Source organism: Lepisma saccharinum, chromosome 6, assembly GCF_977018435.1.
Source record: "Lepisma saccharinum chromosome 6, izLepSacc3.1, whole genome shotgun sequence".
NCBI classification, from domain to species: domain Eukaryota; kingdom Metazoa; phylum Arthropoda; class Insecta; order Zygentoma; family Lepismatidae; genus Lepisma; species Lepisma saccharinum.
Genome location: NC_139234.1, coordinates 76,020,939 through 76,038,860, shown reverse-complemented (window position 1 = coordinate 76,038,860; position 17,922 = coordinate 76,020,939). Strand labels below are relative to the sequence as shown.

The 17,922-nt window shown below is 40.0% G+C and overlaps 1 protein-coding gene across 4 annotated transcripts in view; it reads right to left on the bottom strand.

The window, feature by feature from the left end:
* Positions 1 to 17,922, bottom strand: part of LOC145988888 (CUE domain-containing protein 1) — a 258,232-nt gene that overhangs the window by 48,697 nt on the left and 191,613 nt on the right. For all 4 annotated transcript variants that reach the window (XM_083124172.1, XM_083124174.1, XM_083124171.1 and 1 more), the window contains exon 6: positions 8,802 to 8,997. In XM_083124172.1, coding sequence (XP_082980298.1) covers positions 8,802 to 8,997 — 196 coding nt within the window. The remainder of the gene's footprint in view (positions 1 to 8,801; positions 8,998 to 17,922) is intronic.

Here is a 17,922-nt window from a genome sequence, read left to right as displayed (position 1 = left end):
AAAGTACTACATGATGTTCGACTATGTTAGCTGTGTTCATAAAATGGAAACATGCAAGCAAATAAATTGATCTCTACATAAAAATTAATTACACACAACAATGTTCACACAAATCATTCAAAAATATATATGTATGAATAAGCATGCACAAAACTAATATCCACAAATAAACACATGAGTGGTGTTTTCTTCTAAGTAATGGTGGTCCAGCCAGTAAAATCACCGACTGGCACACGGGAGACACTGGATTCCCAAGGTGGGTGGCATTAGATGTAAAATGTCCTGGCAATTGCCCTGGATAAAGCAGCTCTGGGACACATTCAGTCTCAATTAATGGATACCTGGGAGCAGCGGCCATGCCATGGCTCTAACCTCAGAAAAAGCACTTGCTTCACCAAAATATAGTTAAATTAATACATTTACGATCAAGGAGATTTGAATCTCACAAGCATTCAAGCTTACGACCACCTCAATCCCTTCGCTGCATCCCCAGCTGTTCTCTCACTTGCTCCGGGTTTTCCGAGCCAGCATAGAGTGGCCCTTGCGAAAGAGGCATGAAAAAGTCTCCACAAGAAATGAGCAAGGAGGTGATAGCCATAAGACAACCAGCCGTGTCCATTTTCGGCTGGCACGACGTGAGAGCTTTCATGTTGTGTTGACATAGTTGCAAACTTCATAGAGACGTGACTAATTCTGACCGATTTTAATACTCGCTGAAGAAGTAATTAGCGAGAAAGATACTTTCCTGCCTACTTGGGAACAACGAAGTTAATATATTCCCAAATTTATATAACCAATTAGATAGATGCGTCTAAAGAGCCACCCAGACTTTTTTGTTGTAGATTTCTTTCTTAAGAAAAGACATATCCCTTGCTCTCACACACACTGACGTTGACAATATTGAAGACATTTTCTGTATAAAAGAATTGTCTAAATATCAAAGGGAATTTGCATCACCAGGGGATTCTTTACTTTAATATTTGCAAAAAATCACACGGAAAATCTATCAGTATAAGAATTTCACTTGGAGATATAAATCAATTTCTTGCATTGAACGTTAAAAATTGTAGATCCACAGTTCATTTAGCATATAATCATATTTTAGTTGTTAGTAACACCGATTGTTGATGTGCCGTCAGCGGTGCTGGGGTTTCAAATTATAAACAAAGCAAGAATACAGTGTTTGACTCAGTGTCTCTAATTGTTCAGTGCTTTTCTGCTTTTCGTTTTAGTGAAGTGAAATTGTCCGATGGTGTGTGAAGGCAAGGTTAGAAAGGAAGGCTAGTTAGTGAAGATTAGAGCATTATTACATACACCATTTTCCAAGGTACTATATGATATTAAATTAAAAGTTAAACAACTTGGCTGTCCCACGCCAGATTTAAACATAAATTCTGTTTTTAAAAAGTGGTCAAGGAGACAGGTATCGAAATTTTAATAGTCACTTTTATTTCCTAGAAACTCTGTCCGACCTACGTGCACAGCATGCTACGATGCCAGGGATCACTGATTCGAATCCCAGCCTGGGCATGGGTGTTCACTCATCCTTATCTTCGCGATTACCCAAAAGTAGTACAAATGCAAAGTAAAATAAACCAATCTTAGGAACTCTGAATTTTTGTCTGCAATTTTAGGACACAAAGTTCCATTAAAATTACCTTTCATTAGATTTCTATGACATATGCTAGCGAAAATTTTTCGATTTCTGGATCACGTTGGCACTACCAATCATACTAGCTGCCAGCAGCCACTGCCTGGGAGTACAGGTGACTGGACAGCAGCAGCACTGGACACATCATCTCCACTGCAGCTAGAGAATGTGTGGAACTCGACCTCCGCAACCCCCATCCGACACTATGTGTGGTCATGACATGGGACAGCTTTACCCTGATAGGTTTTAAAAATGAATTTTTACTTCTTAATCTTCCCAATATAACAATTTTTAAAATGCAGTACATTCATTGCTAAAAGTGTGATAGCAAATTACTAGTTATTTAAGATAAAAAAGGTGAAGCTGAGCTGGGTACATTGCTACATGCCATAAAGGCATATAAGAGAATGTAGTGTTAGGCTCCAAACATTCACAAACTCCACCACTTTTGAAGGTGTTGTAATCAGCACCACATTCTGGCCACTAGCCCCCCAGCCCCTCCTAGGTATCCATTTATTAAAGGCTGAGTGGAACCTAGAGCCACTCCATGCTGGAAAAATTCCCACCCCAGGAACTGTACCCTTCTTTCCCGCATATCAGTCACGTCACACACCCTACAGACTGGGCCAGTGGTTCTTTTGTTGTACCGACATATAAAATACACTATCATTAATTTGATAACCATTATAGATTGTCTTATTTGTATTAAACATTTTTACATTAAAATCACTCTATGTGAAAAACTCATGTCTCTGTCTGTGGATATTTGCCATGGGAAAAATTAAATTCAAACAAGTTTAACAAAATCACACTTCCCAAATTTTAGCACACAAGTTTACATGCACAGCATCATGCTTTGCTTAAAAAGTACGATTCTGCCGAATGTAAGACTAAGAAAAAATTGACTGTTCACAGACCAAAACAAACAAAAATTGTTCGAAGTAAATTTTTCTGTTTGATGAAGAGAATAAAGTAACATTTCACGATATCCAGAAAAATTCATTTTCAGTTGACAAGGACATTGACTTGTGGTAAACCTTCTTTAGTTTCGGATTTTTGCATTGGAAGATGATGATCAATATTCTGATGCTTTGAAAGAATTTACAGAAGTTTTTCTCTGCACTGCAATTTTTTCAAATATGACACGAATTTTTACAATTACTCTAAAAATAAGTATTTTGCTGTAAATTCCCAATCAAAATAAGCAAGAGGTGTAAGGAATGACCTTCTTGAAGACATCCAAGTGTGAACCTCCCTTCCACATAGTACACCGAGTGGGGTGGTTTGCAGATCGGGAAGGCTTGAAGGGCACTGCTGTCCCTAAGAGGACAGGTGGAAAGTAAGAAAGAAAAAAAGTCACAGGGAGGGAAACAAAATACCATCTGTGCTACTGGATACACGCTATGTTTTGATCTGTAAACACGTGGCCTAATATATAACCAGACTCCTTCTGAACTTTATCTCTTACCATTATCTTTAGAAACCATCTTCAGCTAGTGGTTACTGGGGTCATAATTACAGATGACCCACTTTTCATCCACCAGGAGGAAAAATCAAACGTGCATGCAAAGGCCCACAGTAAGTAACTCATAAAATGAAAACCTAGCAGGGGAAAAAGAAATTGTTTTTGAAAAAAACAACAAAATAGTATTAACAAACAAAAAATATTAATTTTATTTGTCAAGCTACATGCAGGATAAATACTTTACAACAAACAACAAATTGTTGGCAGGCAAAAATCAGCAAAATTAATTTTATGGTTAAGAGAAATAAAACCAAAAACTATGCAGAATGTAATGTAATGATAGTACATACATAAAAACACTGAAAAACGTTTTCTAAACTCCGTGATGTAATGAGAAGCTTTTGACTGGGTACACAAACCAAGCAATTCCAGTTTAGCATCTAGTTCATCAGCTAGTTAGAATCTGAGTTTAGTCTGAGACCCAATAGTGTACAATATTTTCCCACACTGGTAGACAACCTGTACATAGCTAGTTCAGTTGAATGTTTTTACTTGTATCAATTGGCATCAACTGCAATTTAATAATACCACTTTGCCTTGATACCCTATTTCCAATTACCCTTCTGCCGATACATGGAATTTGAAACAGTTTGAACTGTTACATATCGCTTTCTGCTTCATTCATCAACCACACTTAAGTGGATGTTTCAAAGCCTGGTTATGAAAAGTTGTATTGTAATGGAAACGCAGGAAGAAAGACTTGCGCAGAACCGCATCGTGCTCGCAGGTGTGAGGGAGGGCAGGGGAAAGGACCGTTCCCCATGGTCCGAGTCAGTGTTGCCAGGTCTATTGATTTATCGCAAGATTTCCTTAATAAATGTTGCTTTGGAACATACTTAAGTTTTCTCCCAAAATTATATAGGGGCATAGACGTCCGGCAGGGGGTGTAAGGGAAATAAATATTAACGTAAAGTATATATTATTTCGGACATATAAGTTGATTTCAGCCGTAGTAATTTACAAAAAATATTATAATGGGGATGCAGGATTGTGATAATTTCAAACTCAAGTGGTGTTTTTTAAGGGGGTAACACTATTACGGTGTTATATGCCCCGTTTATGCCCTGGAAAAATACCTTGCTTGCTCCTACCTGGAATAAACTGCAGACATCCAAGATCAAGGGGCAATTGCCCCACAGTGTGCATGCCCATTGACCCCCCCCCCCCTCCTGTAAACGTCATTTATCCACTACTATTAGATCATTAGTTTTTTTCTTAGCAGATCTGGTTTCCCAAAGAACAATCTCCCAATTTTTTCCAAGTCTGACTTGGCAACACTGCCCTAGATCCCAAGAATGGCAGGGAAGATGCACAAACGCTTTTGACCGAAGGTTCTTTTCCTTGTGGTCCATCTATACAACAGGATTTTTATTTGTAACTATACCATATTAACCTATCATAGTTTTGCTTTAAAATATGCATAATTTCACACAGGCATTTAATAACAAACTCCATTTCTTCCCACGATATTGTTGCCAAAATAATGAAAATTAAGAATTTTTGAACAATTTGAACCAAAGTGTCATATGGTATTTTTGTACACACTGCAAGCTACCCAGGTTCTAAAAAGTCTCAGCCAGGATTTGTGAATAAATTTGAAGCAATTCTTTCCGATACCCAGTGCTGTAACTTAAATATTGGGGAACCCAGATGCATGTTATGATTTTATAAAAATCTCTGCATTCATCAACCATACTAACTGTAAGTGGACGTTTCAAAGTCTGGTTATGAAAAGTTGTAAAGTGTGCCATATCCAATCAATATGATTTTGTTCAAATGCAACTCAATTTCTCTCCAATTTCAGGACATGATGCACACACAACATAGCAAAAATCACGTTTTTTTGTTTTGTTTGTTAAATATAATAACCAATTTTGATTGAATCAAATACCCTAATAGTCTTTCTTGTATGTACACATTGCTTGCATTGTAGAATTATTTCTCTTGTAGTCTACGGTTATTACAAGCATATAAACAGTTTCTTGTTGTGATGTTTCAGGAGAACACATGCTCCCTTCATCAGACATTTATTTTTAGTTTGATTAAAGATACAGTTATAACAATGGTTAACATTTTTTTAACAAAAAATAATCAAAAATGTTTTTTTCTGAAATAAAAATAAAACAGACTGCTTGATTTCACAGTTAAGTTGCTATATTACATTGGCAACATCCATTGTATAACTGATTCTTTTTTGTTAAATTTTCTTTAACCATTGTTATATCTGTATCTTTAATCAAACTAAAAATAAATGTCTGATGAAGGTAGTCCCTGAAGGTTTTTAGTTACTACAAAAGTTTAAATTGGAAATCTCTAAATTTATAGCAATCATTGTTGTTAAGTTGGTGAATTGGCCCCTTCTTAAATGACACAATGTATTTCAGACATGAATCCAAGTTTTGCTCTAAGAAAGCTTTCAGACTGGATGACAATCTACAAGTGACATGACCACAAACTGCACACAATGGAATAGCCACTTTCCTCTCCAAGTGACTTAAGCTGCAGGTCACGTAAAAACAAGCAAAAGCATAGAGTTTATGACCCTGCAGAGGCAATGCTGACTCTTCGGAAGCAATATTTAGGATCATGTATGTCTCTCGCATTGCTTTTCTGTCCCCTCCTCAAGTTATTGTTAACGTTGGTAAAAGAAATAAATCAAAACTGAAGAAATTTGTGATAAATTGAACACAAAAACTTTATGTTGTTGTATTTAGGTATAAAAGGTCACTCCTCGATAGCTTTTTAAAGCTAATCGCGACAATAAAGATGGATGATGATTAAACAAAAACGAAGCATCATAGAACATGCATACTCTCCAATCAAAATTCGTAAAATCATGCATCCTACAGCATTCTCATGTCAGACACCGTTATAGCAGACTATAATTACCCACAATTCCTAAAACGCATCACGTTCACCAACACTTATGTGTGGTGGAAGACATCGACTGTGCTGAATCCATTAATGAGATAATGAATGTGCAGAATGCACACTATTCAGTGCATACTTTGAGTGCCATGCGAGCGATATGTGCAGCTTATTGTCACTGGAATGAAAGGTTACATTCATTCCTGGAGGTTCGTTTCCAAGTGGCACGTCACTTGTTACTTGCCACTTCAGTCTCTGAAAGCTCTCTTGCTCTCCCATTACTTTGTTTTCTTACAGAAGCTTCAAAAATGTTAAAAATCGAAGAAAGGTCACAAGGAATATTTTGAACAGCCTGTGGAGCAGCAGCAAGCATGCCAGGCAGTGAGAGCGTGTCTGCCGGCATTGGCACTGGATGCGTCAGTGCTTCAGTATCTAGTTTGCACATGTTTGTGTTAAGTTAACAAGTGTTTTAAATTGTTTTGTTTCAGTTTATGTATTACTGGTGCTTTTCTGGTCTAATAATGCCACGCTATACGTACAATTTAAAACAATGAATTTTTATGTATGACTCTTATGTTATTACGAATTCTTGCAGGGAAGTTAGAAGGCATTTTGCAGCAGAATTCCCAGATGTTGCAGTTTCACACAGAGACGGTGTTCGGATACTTGTGAACAAATTAGGGGAACACGGTTTGTTCTTGATAAGAAACGAAGAGTGAAACGGCATGTGCTTACTGAGGAGAAAGTAGACGGAGTTTCCAGTGGTGTGGTGAGCTACCAAGCTTTTAAACCTGAAGCCACATATTAGAAGAATTGAAAGAAAACATCAGGGGAGAAATTGAAGCAATTTCAGAAGAGGAAATGATATGTGTAAGTGAAAATTTCCTTTAAAAAAATGCTGTAAATGTATGGAAGCAGGACGATAACATTTCCAACATTTCTTGAAACAAGGTACGTGCTCATTTTAATTTTACCTAGTCATATCATAAATTCTGTTACAAAGTTAATAATGAACTACAGGCACAGTGAGCAAGCTAATGTATTAATATTTGGATGTTACAAAGGTACAGGTCTTGCCACCACAGAGCACCAATCACTGTTCAAAATGGCCACCTCTGGACTTAACACACACACGAAGTCTCCGAGGCCAGTCATCGATCGCAGCACACACGGTCTCGAGGGGAAACTCTGACACTGCCTTCACAAGAGAAAGCTTGAGATTTGCAAGGTTTGGATGCCTCTTCCTACAGACCATGCCTTCCAAAACGGACCACAACCTGTAGTCCAATGGGCTGAGGTCGGGGCTGCTGGAGGGCCAATCAGCCGGAGCAATGAAATCGGGCACATTCCTCTGAAGCCACTCCTGTGTGGTCTTTGCCTTGTGGGCCGGTGCTGAGTCCTGCTGGAAGTTCCATGGCTCATTGTTGGACATGGTGAGGGTCAATGATTTCACAAGTTGCTCCAACAGTCGCTTGGTACACTTTTGCAGATGTTTTCACACCATGTTCACAGAAGTGGAGGTCAGTTGTGCCATCGTACGAAACCCCCCACCAAACCATCACTGAGGCAGGATGATGGCCTCTGAGGATCCATGGCATGTTCTCATGAGCTTCCTGGGATGTCGGGGCATAAATGCAGTCGTTTTGATGATTGTGGCGATCTTCAATCGTGAAGATTTTTTCGTCCATGAAAAGGATCCTCCTGTGGCCATCATTTGCGTAACGCTGAAGGAGTCTTTTTGTTTTCTGCTCCCTCTGGACCTTAAGCTGTGGAGTGATAAAGTGACCAGTACTTCGCCAATAAGCACGGAATCCTAAGTCACTTCGGAGCATACGCAACCTCGACATTTTCGAAATGTTCAGCTCTCGAGCCATCACTGCTTGTTTCCTGACAGGATTTCGTTGAATTCATGCCACCACTGCTTTCATGAGCTTCTGGCTCCTCACGCTGCGATGTCTACCTTTCCTGGGGTGGTCCTCAATTGTCCCTGTGTCACAGTATCTGATGATGGTCCAATGCACGAACATCCTGCTGATATTCAGCTTTTTCAGGATGTTGAAAATGTCCGATGGTGATTTGCCAACTTTGTGCAGTGCGATTACTGCCACACGGTTTTCGTATACACCCCACTCCATTCGACTTGCAGTGAAATTCACCTTTCCACTACCACAGCCTAACATGCAATGATACTGGTTGTTGTTTGATCCAACATTGCGAGATTACCTTGCCAACCAGTGTTGCCATCCCTGTCTAAACTTTGTAACAATTTATGATATGACTAGGTAGCTGTCAATGTAATTGGGCAAGCTTATTTAATTACATAGCTAGCAGTTCTAGTTACGTGGATGTTGCATCCAGTTTGCCTGCAGATGTGCTCTCACTGCCCAGCATGCTAGCCGGCACTCCACGGGCAACTTGAGCGTGAAAAACACTGTATATACGAACAAGTATTTCTTCTACACTTGAAGATGGATACATAAATCATGGCCTATAGGTCAGATTCCAACATGGGGGTTGGATGGTGTTTTTTTTAACAGGATGTACATGAGCTTACAACAATAATAAAATCAACTCGATAAAAGAGAAATTCTGAAGTGACCCATATCATGCAGTATCAAATTCACCCTGAGAACAAGGAATTATCAAAACATAGCAGGTTAAAATTAGAACCTTAAACTATGTAAAAACATGCACTAATGTCTGTTTTGGCATGCATTTCAGATCTAAGCACAGGCAATTTAAAACAACGATTGTTACCTTTTTCTAGGGTCGATAAGAAGTCCTTGTTCCTGCGTAGTTCTTGCATGAACTCCTCATTCTGCAGGAAGAGGGCGATCCGTTCATCTTCTAAGTACCTTGTCAAGTCAGGATCGCCAACCTCACCTAATGCACCACGGCACTGTTGATTCTCAGCATATTTCTGCTGTAACATCTGATGACTTAGAATAAAAGTCTATAATACAAAAATGGAAATATATAATTAATAGGCAGGGACTCGAAATTTTTATTCAAGGTTGGGGGAGGGGGTTGGAATTTCATGAACATTTAGGGTTGTCAGGTATCTTGTTTTCCTAAGATTCTCCTGTATTGTATGATCTGTTTTCATGTCCTGAAAAAAAAATGTACAGGATGGGCATTTGTCTTGTGCTTCACTACTAATAGTTTAACAATGAATTATCCATTAACCCTCCATTAGGCATGTGGGGTACAAGTGTCCCCCATTGATAGAGCCACATATGTATGGTGAATAAAACATGAAGATTTCGGTACAAAAACTACACACATCTTGGGATCAAAAGTGGTAAAAAAAATGGCATTTCAGTGTTAAAATGATGAATAAAACCCTCAATTTGATTTATAAATTACACCTATTACACAAAAGAAACATTTTCCTTGTAATAGAACATTCATGCAGTTATAAGAGTAATAAGTTTATTCCTTTTATAGGATTTTATTCTTGTCTCTCAAATATTTGCAACAGAATTAATCAATTTTCCATGATTTGCATAACTCACAGGATAATTCAGACTTCAGAAAGTGTCGTGTCAATATTCATTGCGAGATTGCAACACTGTGAACTACTACACATTCTCTATCTTTCTTCTAAGCTCATCTGTGTTGTTCTGTTGGGCTTCTAAGCCACGTAATATTATAAAGTTAATGTCAATCGCATGCTTTGGGGACTAAATACGTAACAAGAAAAATATCAAAACAAGAAAAACAGAGCACATAGTAGATTCAGATGTTACACGGAAGTGAGTTGGTCAGGAAGGGGAGGACATGTAGATTCCTGTTAGTGATGAAAGTGAACATGAAAGTGAGCACATGACTGAAAGTGAACGTGACACTGCTTCCTTTCTTACGTATTTAGGCACATGGGAGACGACTGTTTCCTAAGCATGCGACAGACCATTTAGAAAGTGCAGCAAAAAATTGCAGCTGATCTTATAGAAAGACTAGTAAGGAACGTTCAGGACAAATGCGCAGTATAATTGATGATTGAATTAAGTTTTCGGTACGTCGGCACTTTAGGCCATTTTGCACCCTTCAATGTATGTGGGGAAATATCCCATTACCTAAAATTCTGACATAAAAAGATTAAAACAAGGGTGTAAAAAGCCCCTGGGGAAAATTAAAAGTACAAGTTTGTACAGGGACCTACACAACACATTAAAGCTGGCCCCATGGCAGAGTGGTTAGCATATCGCGCTACGATGCCAGGGGTCCCGGGTTTGAGTCCCAACCCGGGCATGGATGTTGGTGAGAGTCCATTCATCAATTTCATATCATCCCTCATCCCCATTTTCGCAAATTAGCCAAAAGCGAAGTAAAATAAAGCAAATCAATCAAACAACACATTAAAAAAAATGCACAGTATAATTCATGATGTATTTCACATCTTAAGTATAATTAAAAGGTTGAGGAACAGGTATACCCCACACTCCTATGCATGTTACAGAAAATGGCGTGCCTAATACAGGGTTAAGGAAATGGAATTGCAAAAGCAGATGTTGACTGCCATGATAATTTTGTCAGTCTCAGTCGCACTTTCTAAGAGAAATACTGTGAATTAGATAAAATAATCTGAAAAGGGTGTGAGCCTCTCGTAGTGTATGCTGAGTTTTGTATTCTGTATTTGGTTTGACAAATACACTACATGGCATAAGAAAATATCTAAGAGAATATAACCGATGTGCCAATTACAAATCCCCATCGGTCTTTCTACGCTTTCCCCCAAGATCTTAATTTTCTGCTCTCTGAGAAGAAACCCAGCTGCCTCAAGAAACCAGCGTTCGTTCCCATGAAGCCTCCCATATATCACCGCCCCTACTTCAAGGTGAAGGAAACAGTGTGTCCGGCAATAAACTCCCATATCTGTCCTGTACAAATTCATCTAAACTCTGGTTCACGTCAAGATAATTTCAGCCCAGATGGAGCCTATCAAGATAATTTCGGCCGAGAAGGAGCTAATCACCTGGAACTTCAGGCATTTAAAATTTAAAAACTTTCTTCCCCGTTTTAAACAAGGAACGTCTGTTCTCGTGAGACTTTGCAGGTGGCCAGGCTCGGATTCGAGACAATTGCTCCACACATGGTGTTCTCCACGAGACGCATAACTTCCACGATCGCCGCCAGCCCGTCTGGCTCACTGACATCGAATTGACAAGAGTAAATAGCAGAGAATCTTGAACTCCAACCCCGCCAGAACATTTCTCTTCGTATCTCTTCGCCTCAGTGGGATTTTGGCAGACAAGGAAGGCATAACTTTAACGAAGTGTCCCAGTTGCGAGCAATAAAAATTGAGCTGTGAGCAATTAAATTTAATTAGAACAGATACTTTTCTTCCTCGAGATCAGCTCTCAAACAAGGTGCTATTGTGTTTTCATGCTACGCGATTATTGCCTCTCAGTGTAACGATTCTCGCGATTCTCACCCTTATCACCCCCGTGTGCAACGATTCTCGCCCCTACATGCAAAAGTGACCACGTGTGGGCAGAGCAAAAAGTTCAACGACCAATAGAGTGAAGGACAATTCTTTGGAGAACGAGAAGAAAAGACGAAGTAAGAACTTAGAAGACACAGTTCGATAGACACAGTTCGACATTCACATTTTAGAGAGACAGTTTTAGAACATTCACAGTTAAAACTTTCAGCACCTTTGTAGGTCAGAGAGAAACTGTTTTATCTTCTCTGGACCATGTTTAGATTTCTAGCTTTGTGATTTCAACTTCTTTAACATAACTAGTTAGGCATGGTGCTAGAAACATAGCGTTTATGTAAAGCATCGACCATCAGCGGTCTGCGCTGCTAACTTGTTTGACCCGGTGCATTATGGGTCCGGGAGTGTTTTGTCTTGTGTAGATGAGCGACCAGAGGTTGTAAGTATCTCTACAGAAATGTATTAAACACTATTTCGTAACATATTTCAGTGTCCAGTGTTCTGATTTCCGATTTCCGATTCCTGATTCTTAAATTCATGATAAGTTCATGGTAAATTTGGCTTGTAAACGAAGACCAATGTAGAAGGAACATCATCGTCCTTCTCCATTGGCCGAACCAGTGACCGTTCACGCAATGTATAATTCTAATCATATCTAATTCAAATTGTGTTCGTACATTTTAATTTCTCTTTAAGTGATTGAACATCCATGCCTTAAGTAACGTAACGTTGGTTCGACACCAAAAACGCCCCCCATTTTAATTTTTAATCATTGTTATAAATGGCTTTTCCCGAACAGGGACTTGTTTAGAAGCCAAATTTAATGTACCTTTTCTAAATATTCTAAATTTGCCCTAAATTTTAATAAAAGAAATCAGGACACTGCAATAGTTTATTTTTGCATGCCACGCGAGTGCACTAACCTCCGCTAAAACTAACAACAAACACTTGTTTGATATTTTTTTCCCCTCTCTTTTGTAAAATTTGAATGCCTATAACTAGAAAAATGGCACTGACCATAGAAGAGCTTAGGGGCACCCTAATGGAAATGCTCAAAGAGTCAAGTGAGAAGTTAGAAGCAAGTTTGAGCCAAAGAATAGATGCAATTAATAGGGGAAATGAGGAATTGGGAAAGAGGATAGAGAAATACAGGGAGGACACTAATGCTCGGGTAGAGGCACAGATAAAGAAATGTGAAGCAACAAGAGGGAAGGTAGTCTTGTTAGAGAAAAGAGTAGAGAAGTCAGAGGGAGAAAATAGAGAGTTGATTGTTAGAGAGGTACAGCAGGCAGAGGGTAGACTTAACAGGGAGGCTGTTAGCTACATGAATTCATTAAGGGATGCCAGGGAACATGAGTTCAATACTTATAAGATTAGCTTTGAAGCTAGGAGTAAAAAAGAGCTCGAAGTGATTAGACGCAGAGTAACTGGGATTGAAGAGCTTAATAAGGAAGAGACTGATCAGGTGAATGCTAGGTTAGGCGAGTTAGAAAAGGGAAATGCTAAGATTCTGAATAAATTACAGAGCAGATTAGATAGAGTCGAGAACCTGTCCAAAAATGTAAAGGGAAAGAAGGATCATAGTGGGGAAATTGTCAAATTAGAGAAGGCTATTGAATACCTAGAGAAAAAATATGAGAGCAACCAGGGGGAGATTAGCCAGTTAAAGATAAAAAGGGAAAAACAGGTGATTAAGCCTAAGGTTCAATCCCAAAGCACCCCTTATGCTTCCTCGGACTCGGATAGTGACTCCGGGGTAGAGCATAAGCCAAGGAGAAGGACTACCGTCAGGTTTGGGGACCTAGATAAACTCCCCAAATTCAGTGCTGCAAGACCTGAGTACCTAGCTTCTCAGTTCTTGGCAGACATTGAAGAGTCGTTTTGCTTGCTGGGTGTGCAGGAGGAGGATATTTTATCCTACCTGCCAAAGTTACTAACAGGGGTAGCCAAAAACTGGTACCTCCAAGTAAAGGGGAACTTTGATACGTATTCGGGGTTCAAGGCATTGTTTCTGTCCACGTATCAATCAGATACGTGGAAGTCAACGTACCTGGCAAAGGTAATGAACAGTAGGTACACAGACCATAGCAAGGGCTCCATTCTTTCCTATTTTTGGCAACAGGTCAACTTACTAAATAACATACAAACTGGCATGACGGACCAGCAAAAGACGGTCATCATAGCCAACCAGCTCCCCAACAAGGTTAAGGAAGCTCTCTTAATCCACCCCTACATTAGCCTAGAGATGGCAGCCGAGATTGTAGCCAGGTTAGACATAGTGTCCCAATCCAGTCAAAGGGAGGACCAAAGGAGGTTCCAACCCCGGTACCCCCAAAATAGACAAGAAAACTTTCAGGCTAGGCAGGTCAGGGTACGAAGACCTAGGTTCAAACCCAGTCCCCCACGAAGACCTGAAAATAACTTCCGTCGGGGTAGCACTTGGGATAGCAACCCGCGACGCAACAATTCATACCGGGGCAGGTCAAACTCTTATACCGATAATCGTAACGGGGGAGGAAATAGTTTCAACTACCGTAACGGGAGGGGAAACTCCCCGGTACGTAGAACCAACAACCAGGCTAGCCAGGGTCGGGGTCCCACTTATGCACAAGTGGTGGCTGCGGATCGAACCCGAGCACCAGAACAAGGCCCCACCTTAAATCCTAACAGCCCTCCATTTAGAACTGGTAACCAGCCTACCAGATCTTTAAATGCCTAGGCTCCCCTCTTACAGAAGGTAGGCAAAGGGGAAGCTCCATTGATACTGATGACAGGGAAACACAAGTAAAGCAACTGGTGAATGATGACCATAAATATGAAATTTGTAGAGTTGATTTAAATTTTTATGAGGATTTTGAAGATAATGAGGAATATTATAGTGCAAAAAACCTTTCATTGCCAGTAAATATCAGGAACAAAGTAAAATGTAGTTCATTTGTTAATGTAAGTTTCAATAATAAAGAATATAAGGCACTTGTAGACTCGGGAGCAGAAATTTCTGTAATGGCTGAGAGTGTTTGGAGAGAAATAACAAGTGAAATTTCAAGACCTACCTTGCTTAATACTGATAACATAATGCTGATAGATTACAGTGGAAAAAGGAGACAAAAATCACTAGGGAAATTCATTACAGATGTGAATATTGGAGGTAAAATAGTAACCGTACAATTTTTAATAGTCAGAGAACTACCAGCAAGAATTTTGATTGGGTTGGATTTACTTTTTGCACTAGAGGCTAAGCTAGACCTGAAGGAAAGAGAATTGTTATTAAACACAGAACAAGGAAGTAAAGTAGTACCATTGTTACCCCTACCACTTGCTGAAGGCACTCAGGATTTAGATAATCCTTGTAACCAGGTACACAGGCAACCTAGGTATACAGTACCAGTTGGGAATACTAATTGTAATACACGGGCCACATCCCAAGAACTTTTTCAAAAGGCACAAGATGCAGAAATCCTAAATCCTGCAGAAAAGGATATACTTTTAGACACATTATTAGAATTTAATGATCTTTTTGATGATAAGCCTGGGTGTTGCAATAAGTATGTGCATAAAATAGAGGTAGATACCGCAGAACCTTTGGTAGCGAAGACTTATCCCATACCGTATAACTATAAATCTCAAGTCAGGGAACACTTACAGAAGCTTTTAGAGTGGGATATAATAGAATTTAGTGAATCTTGTCACCTCAACCCCCTGGTGGTAATACCGAAATCTGATGGGTCGCTACGCATTTGCACTAACATGCGTAATGTCAACTAGGGATGGCCAAACGGATCCGGATCCGAAAAATCCGGATCCATTCGGATCCGGATCCGGATCCAAAAGTTACGGATCTGGATCCGGATCCGAAAATTCCGGATCCGGATCCGGATCTGAAAGTTTCGGATCTGGATCCGGATCCGAGATTTCCGGATCCGCGGATCCGGATCCGAAAGTTCCGGATCTGAAAGTTTCGGATCTGGATCCGGATCCGAGAGTTCCGGATCCGCGGATCCGGATCCGGATCCGGGTCTGAAAGTTTCGGATCCGGATCCAAAAATTTCGGATCCGGGTCCGAAAGTTTCGGATCTGGATCCGGATCCGAAAATCCGGATCCGGATCCGAGAGTTTCGTATCTCAATCCCATTATAATATTACCACACCTTAGTCCTACAAGAATTTTTTTCAAGTGTTGTTCCTAAAATACTTTGCTACGCATCGGCTAACACACTCGTGCACAAATGTCCGAAGTGATTTTGTAAATGCCATTGAAACGAATATGTATTCATTCGAATGTATTGGAAATGAAAACACACATAAATGTGAGACATTCCATTCCAGGATGAAACCTTTAACACATATAACAAGATAGAAATGTTATACAAAAATTATACAATTGTTCTACAGTTACAGTTTTACAAATTAAAATAAAACATTATAATATATGCAGTGTTAAATAATTACAAAGTGTAAGACTAACAAGGGAGGTTATCTAAAGGTCCCCCTCCGATTTCCATGAAACTTGGCAGTATAGTGGGGCCCAAAGGAAGAATTACGTGGTTTTGTTTTCAGCTAAAAAACGGTTTTAGGGGGCAAAACCCCCTCAAATGTCAAGATGAGGACAAATTGAAGTGAGGATCTGACCCCTGTGTCTTTCCGATTTCCATGAAACTTGGCAGGTGTATAGTGGGGCCCAATGGAAGAAATACGTGTTTTTTTGTTTCAGCTAAAAAACGGTTTTAGGGGGCAAAACCCCCTCAAATGTCAAAATGAGGACAAATTGAAGTGAGGATCTGACCCCTGTGTCTTTCCGATTTCCATGAAACTTGGCAGGTGTATAGTGGGGCCCAATGGAAGAAATACGTGTTTTTTTGTTTCAGATAAAAAACGGTTTTAGGGGCAAAACCCCCTCAAATGTCAAGATGAGGACAAATTGAAGTGAGGATCTGACCCTGTGTCCCCCTCCGATTTCCATGATACTTGGCAGGTGTGTGTATAAACGGGCCCAAATGAAGAAATACGTGTTTTTTTTTTGTTTCAGTTAAAAAACGGTTTTAGGGGGCAAAACTCCCTCAAATGTCAAGATGAGGACAAATTGAAGTGAGGATCTGACCCCTGTGTCTTTCCGATTTCCATGAAACTTTCAGGTGTATAGTGGGGCCCAATGGAAGAAATACGTGTTTTTTTGTTTCAGATAAAAAACTGTTTTAGGGGGCAAAACCCCCTCAAATGTCAAGATGAGGACAAATTGAAGTGAGGATCTGACCCCTGTGTCCCTCCCATTTCCATAAAACTTGGCAGGTGTATAGTGGGGCCCAATGGAAGAAATAAGTTTTTTTTTGTTTCAGCTAAAAAACGGTTTTAGGGGGCAAAACCCCCTCAAATGTCAAGATGAGGACAAATTGAAGTGAGGATCGGACCCCTGTGTCCCCCTCCGATTTCCATGATACTTGGTAGGTGTGTGTATAAACGGGCCCAAATGAAGAAATACGTGTTTTTTTTGTTTCAGCTAAAAAACGATTTTAGGGGGCAACCCCCCCCCCTCAAATGTCAATATGAGGACAAATTTAAGTGGGCATTTGATTTGTGTCCCCCCCTCCGATTTCCATGAAACTTGGCAGGTGTATAGTGGGGCCCAAAGGAAGAAATACATGTTTTTTTTTTTTGTTTCAGCTAAAAAACGGTTTTACAGTGCGAAACCCACTGAATTGTCAAGATGAGAACAAATTGAAGTGGGGATCTGACCCCTGTGTCCCCCTCAGATTTCCATGAAACTTGGCAGGTGTGTGTATAAACGGGCCCAAATGAAGAAATACGTGTTTTTTTGTTTCGGAAAAAAATTTGTTCGAGGGGGCAACCTCCTCTCAAATGTCAAGATGAGGACAAATTGAAGTGGGGATCTGACCCCTGAGTTCCCCTCCGATTTCCATGAAACGTGGCAGGTGTATAGAGGGGCCCGAAGGAAGAATTACGTGTTTTTTTGTTTGAGCTAAAAACTGTTTCAGGGGGCAAAATCCCCTAAAATGTCAAGATGAGGACAAATTGAAGTAAGGATCTGACCCCTGTGTTCCCCTCCGATTTTCATGAAACTTCGCAGGTGTATAGAGGGGCCCAAAGGAAGAAATACGTGTTTTTTTGTTTCGGCGAAAATACTGTTTAAGGGGGCAAAAACCCCTCAAATGTCAAGATGAGGACAAATTGAAGTGAGGATCTGACCCCTGTGTCCCTCCCATTTCCATAAAACTTGGCAGGTGTATAGTGGGGCCCAATGGAAGAAATAAGTTTTTTTTTTTGTTTCAGCTAAAAAACGGTTTTAGGGGGCAAAACCCGCCTCAAATGTCAAGATTAGGACAAATTGCCGTGGGAATCATCTGACCCCTGTGTCCCCCTCCGATTCCCATGAAATTTGACAGGTGTATAGAGAGGCCGTATGCCCCCTGTTTCTTCCTATGT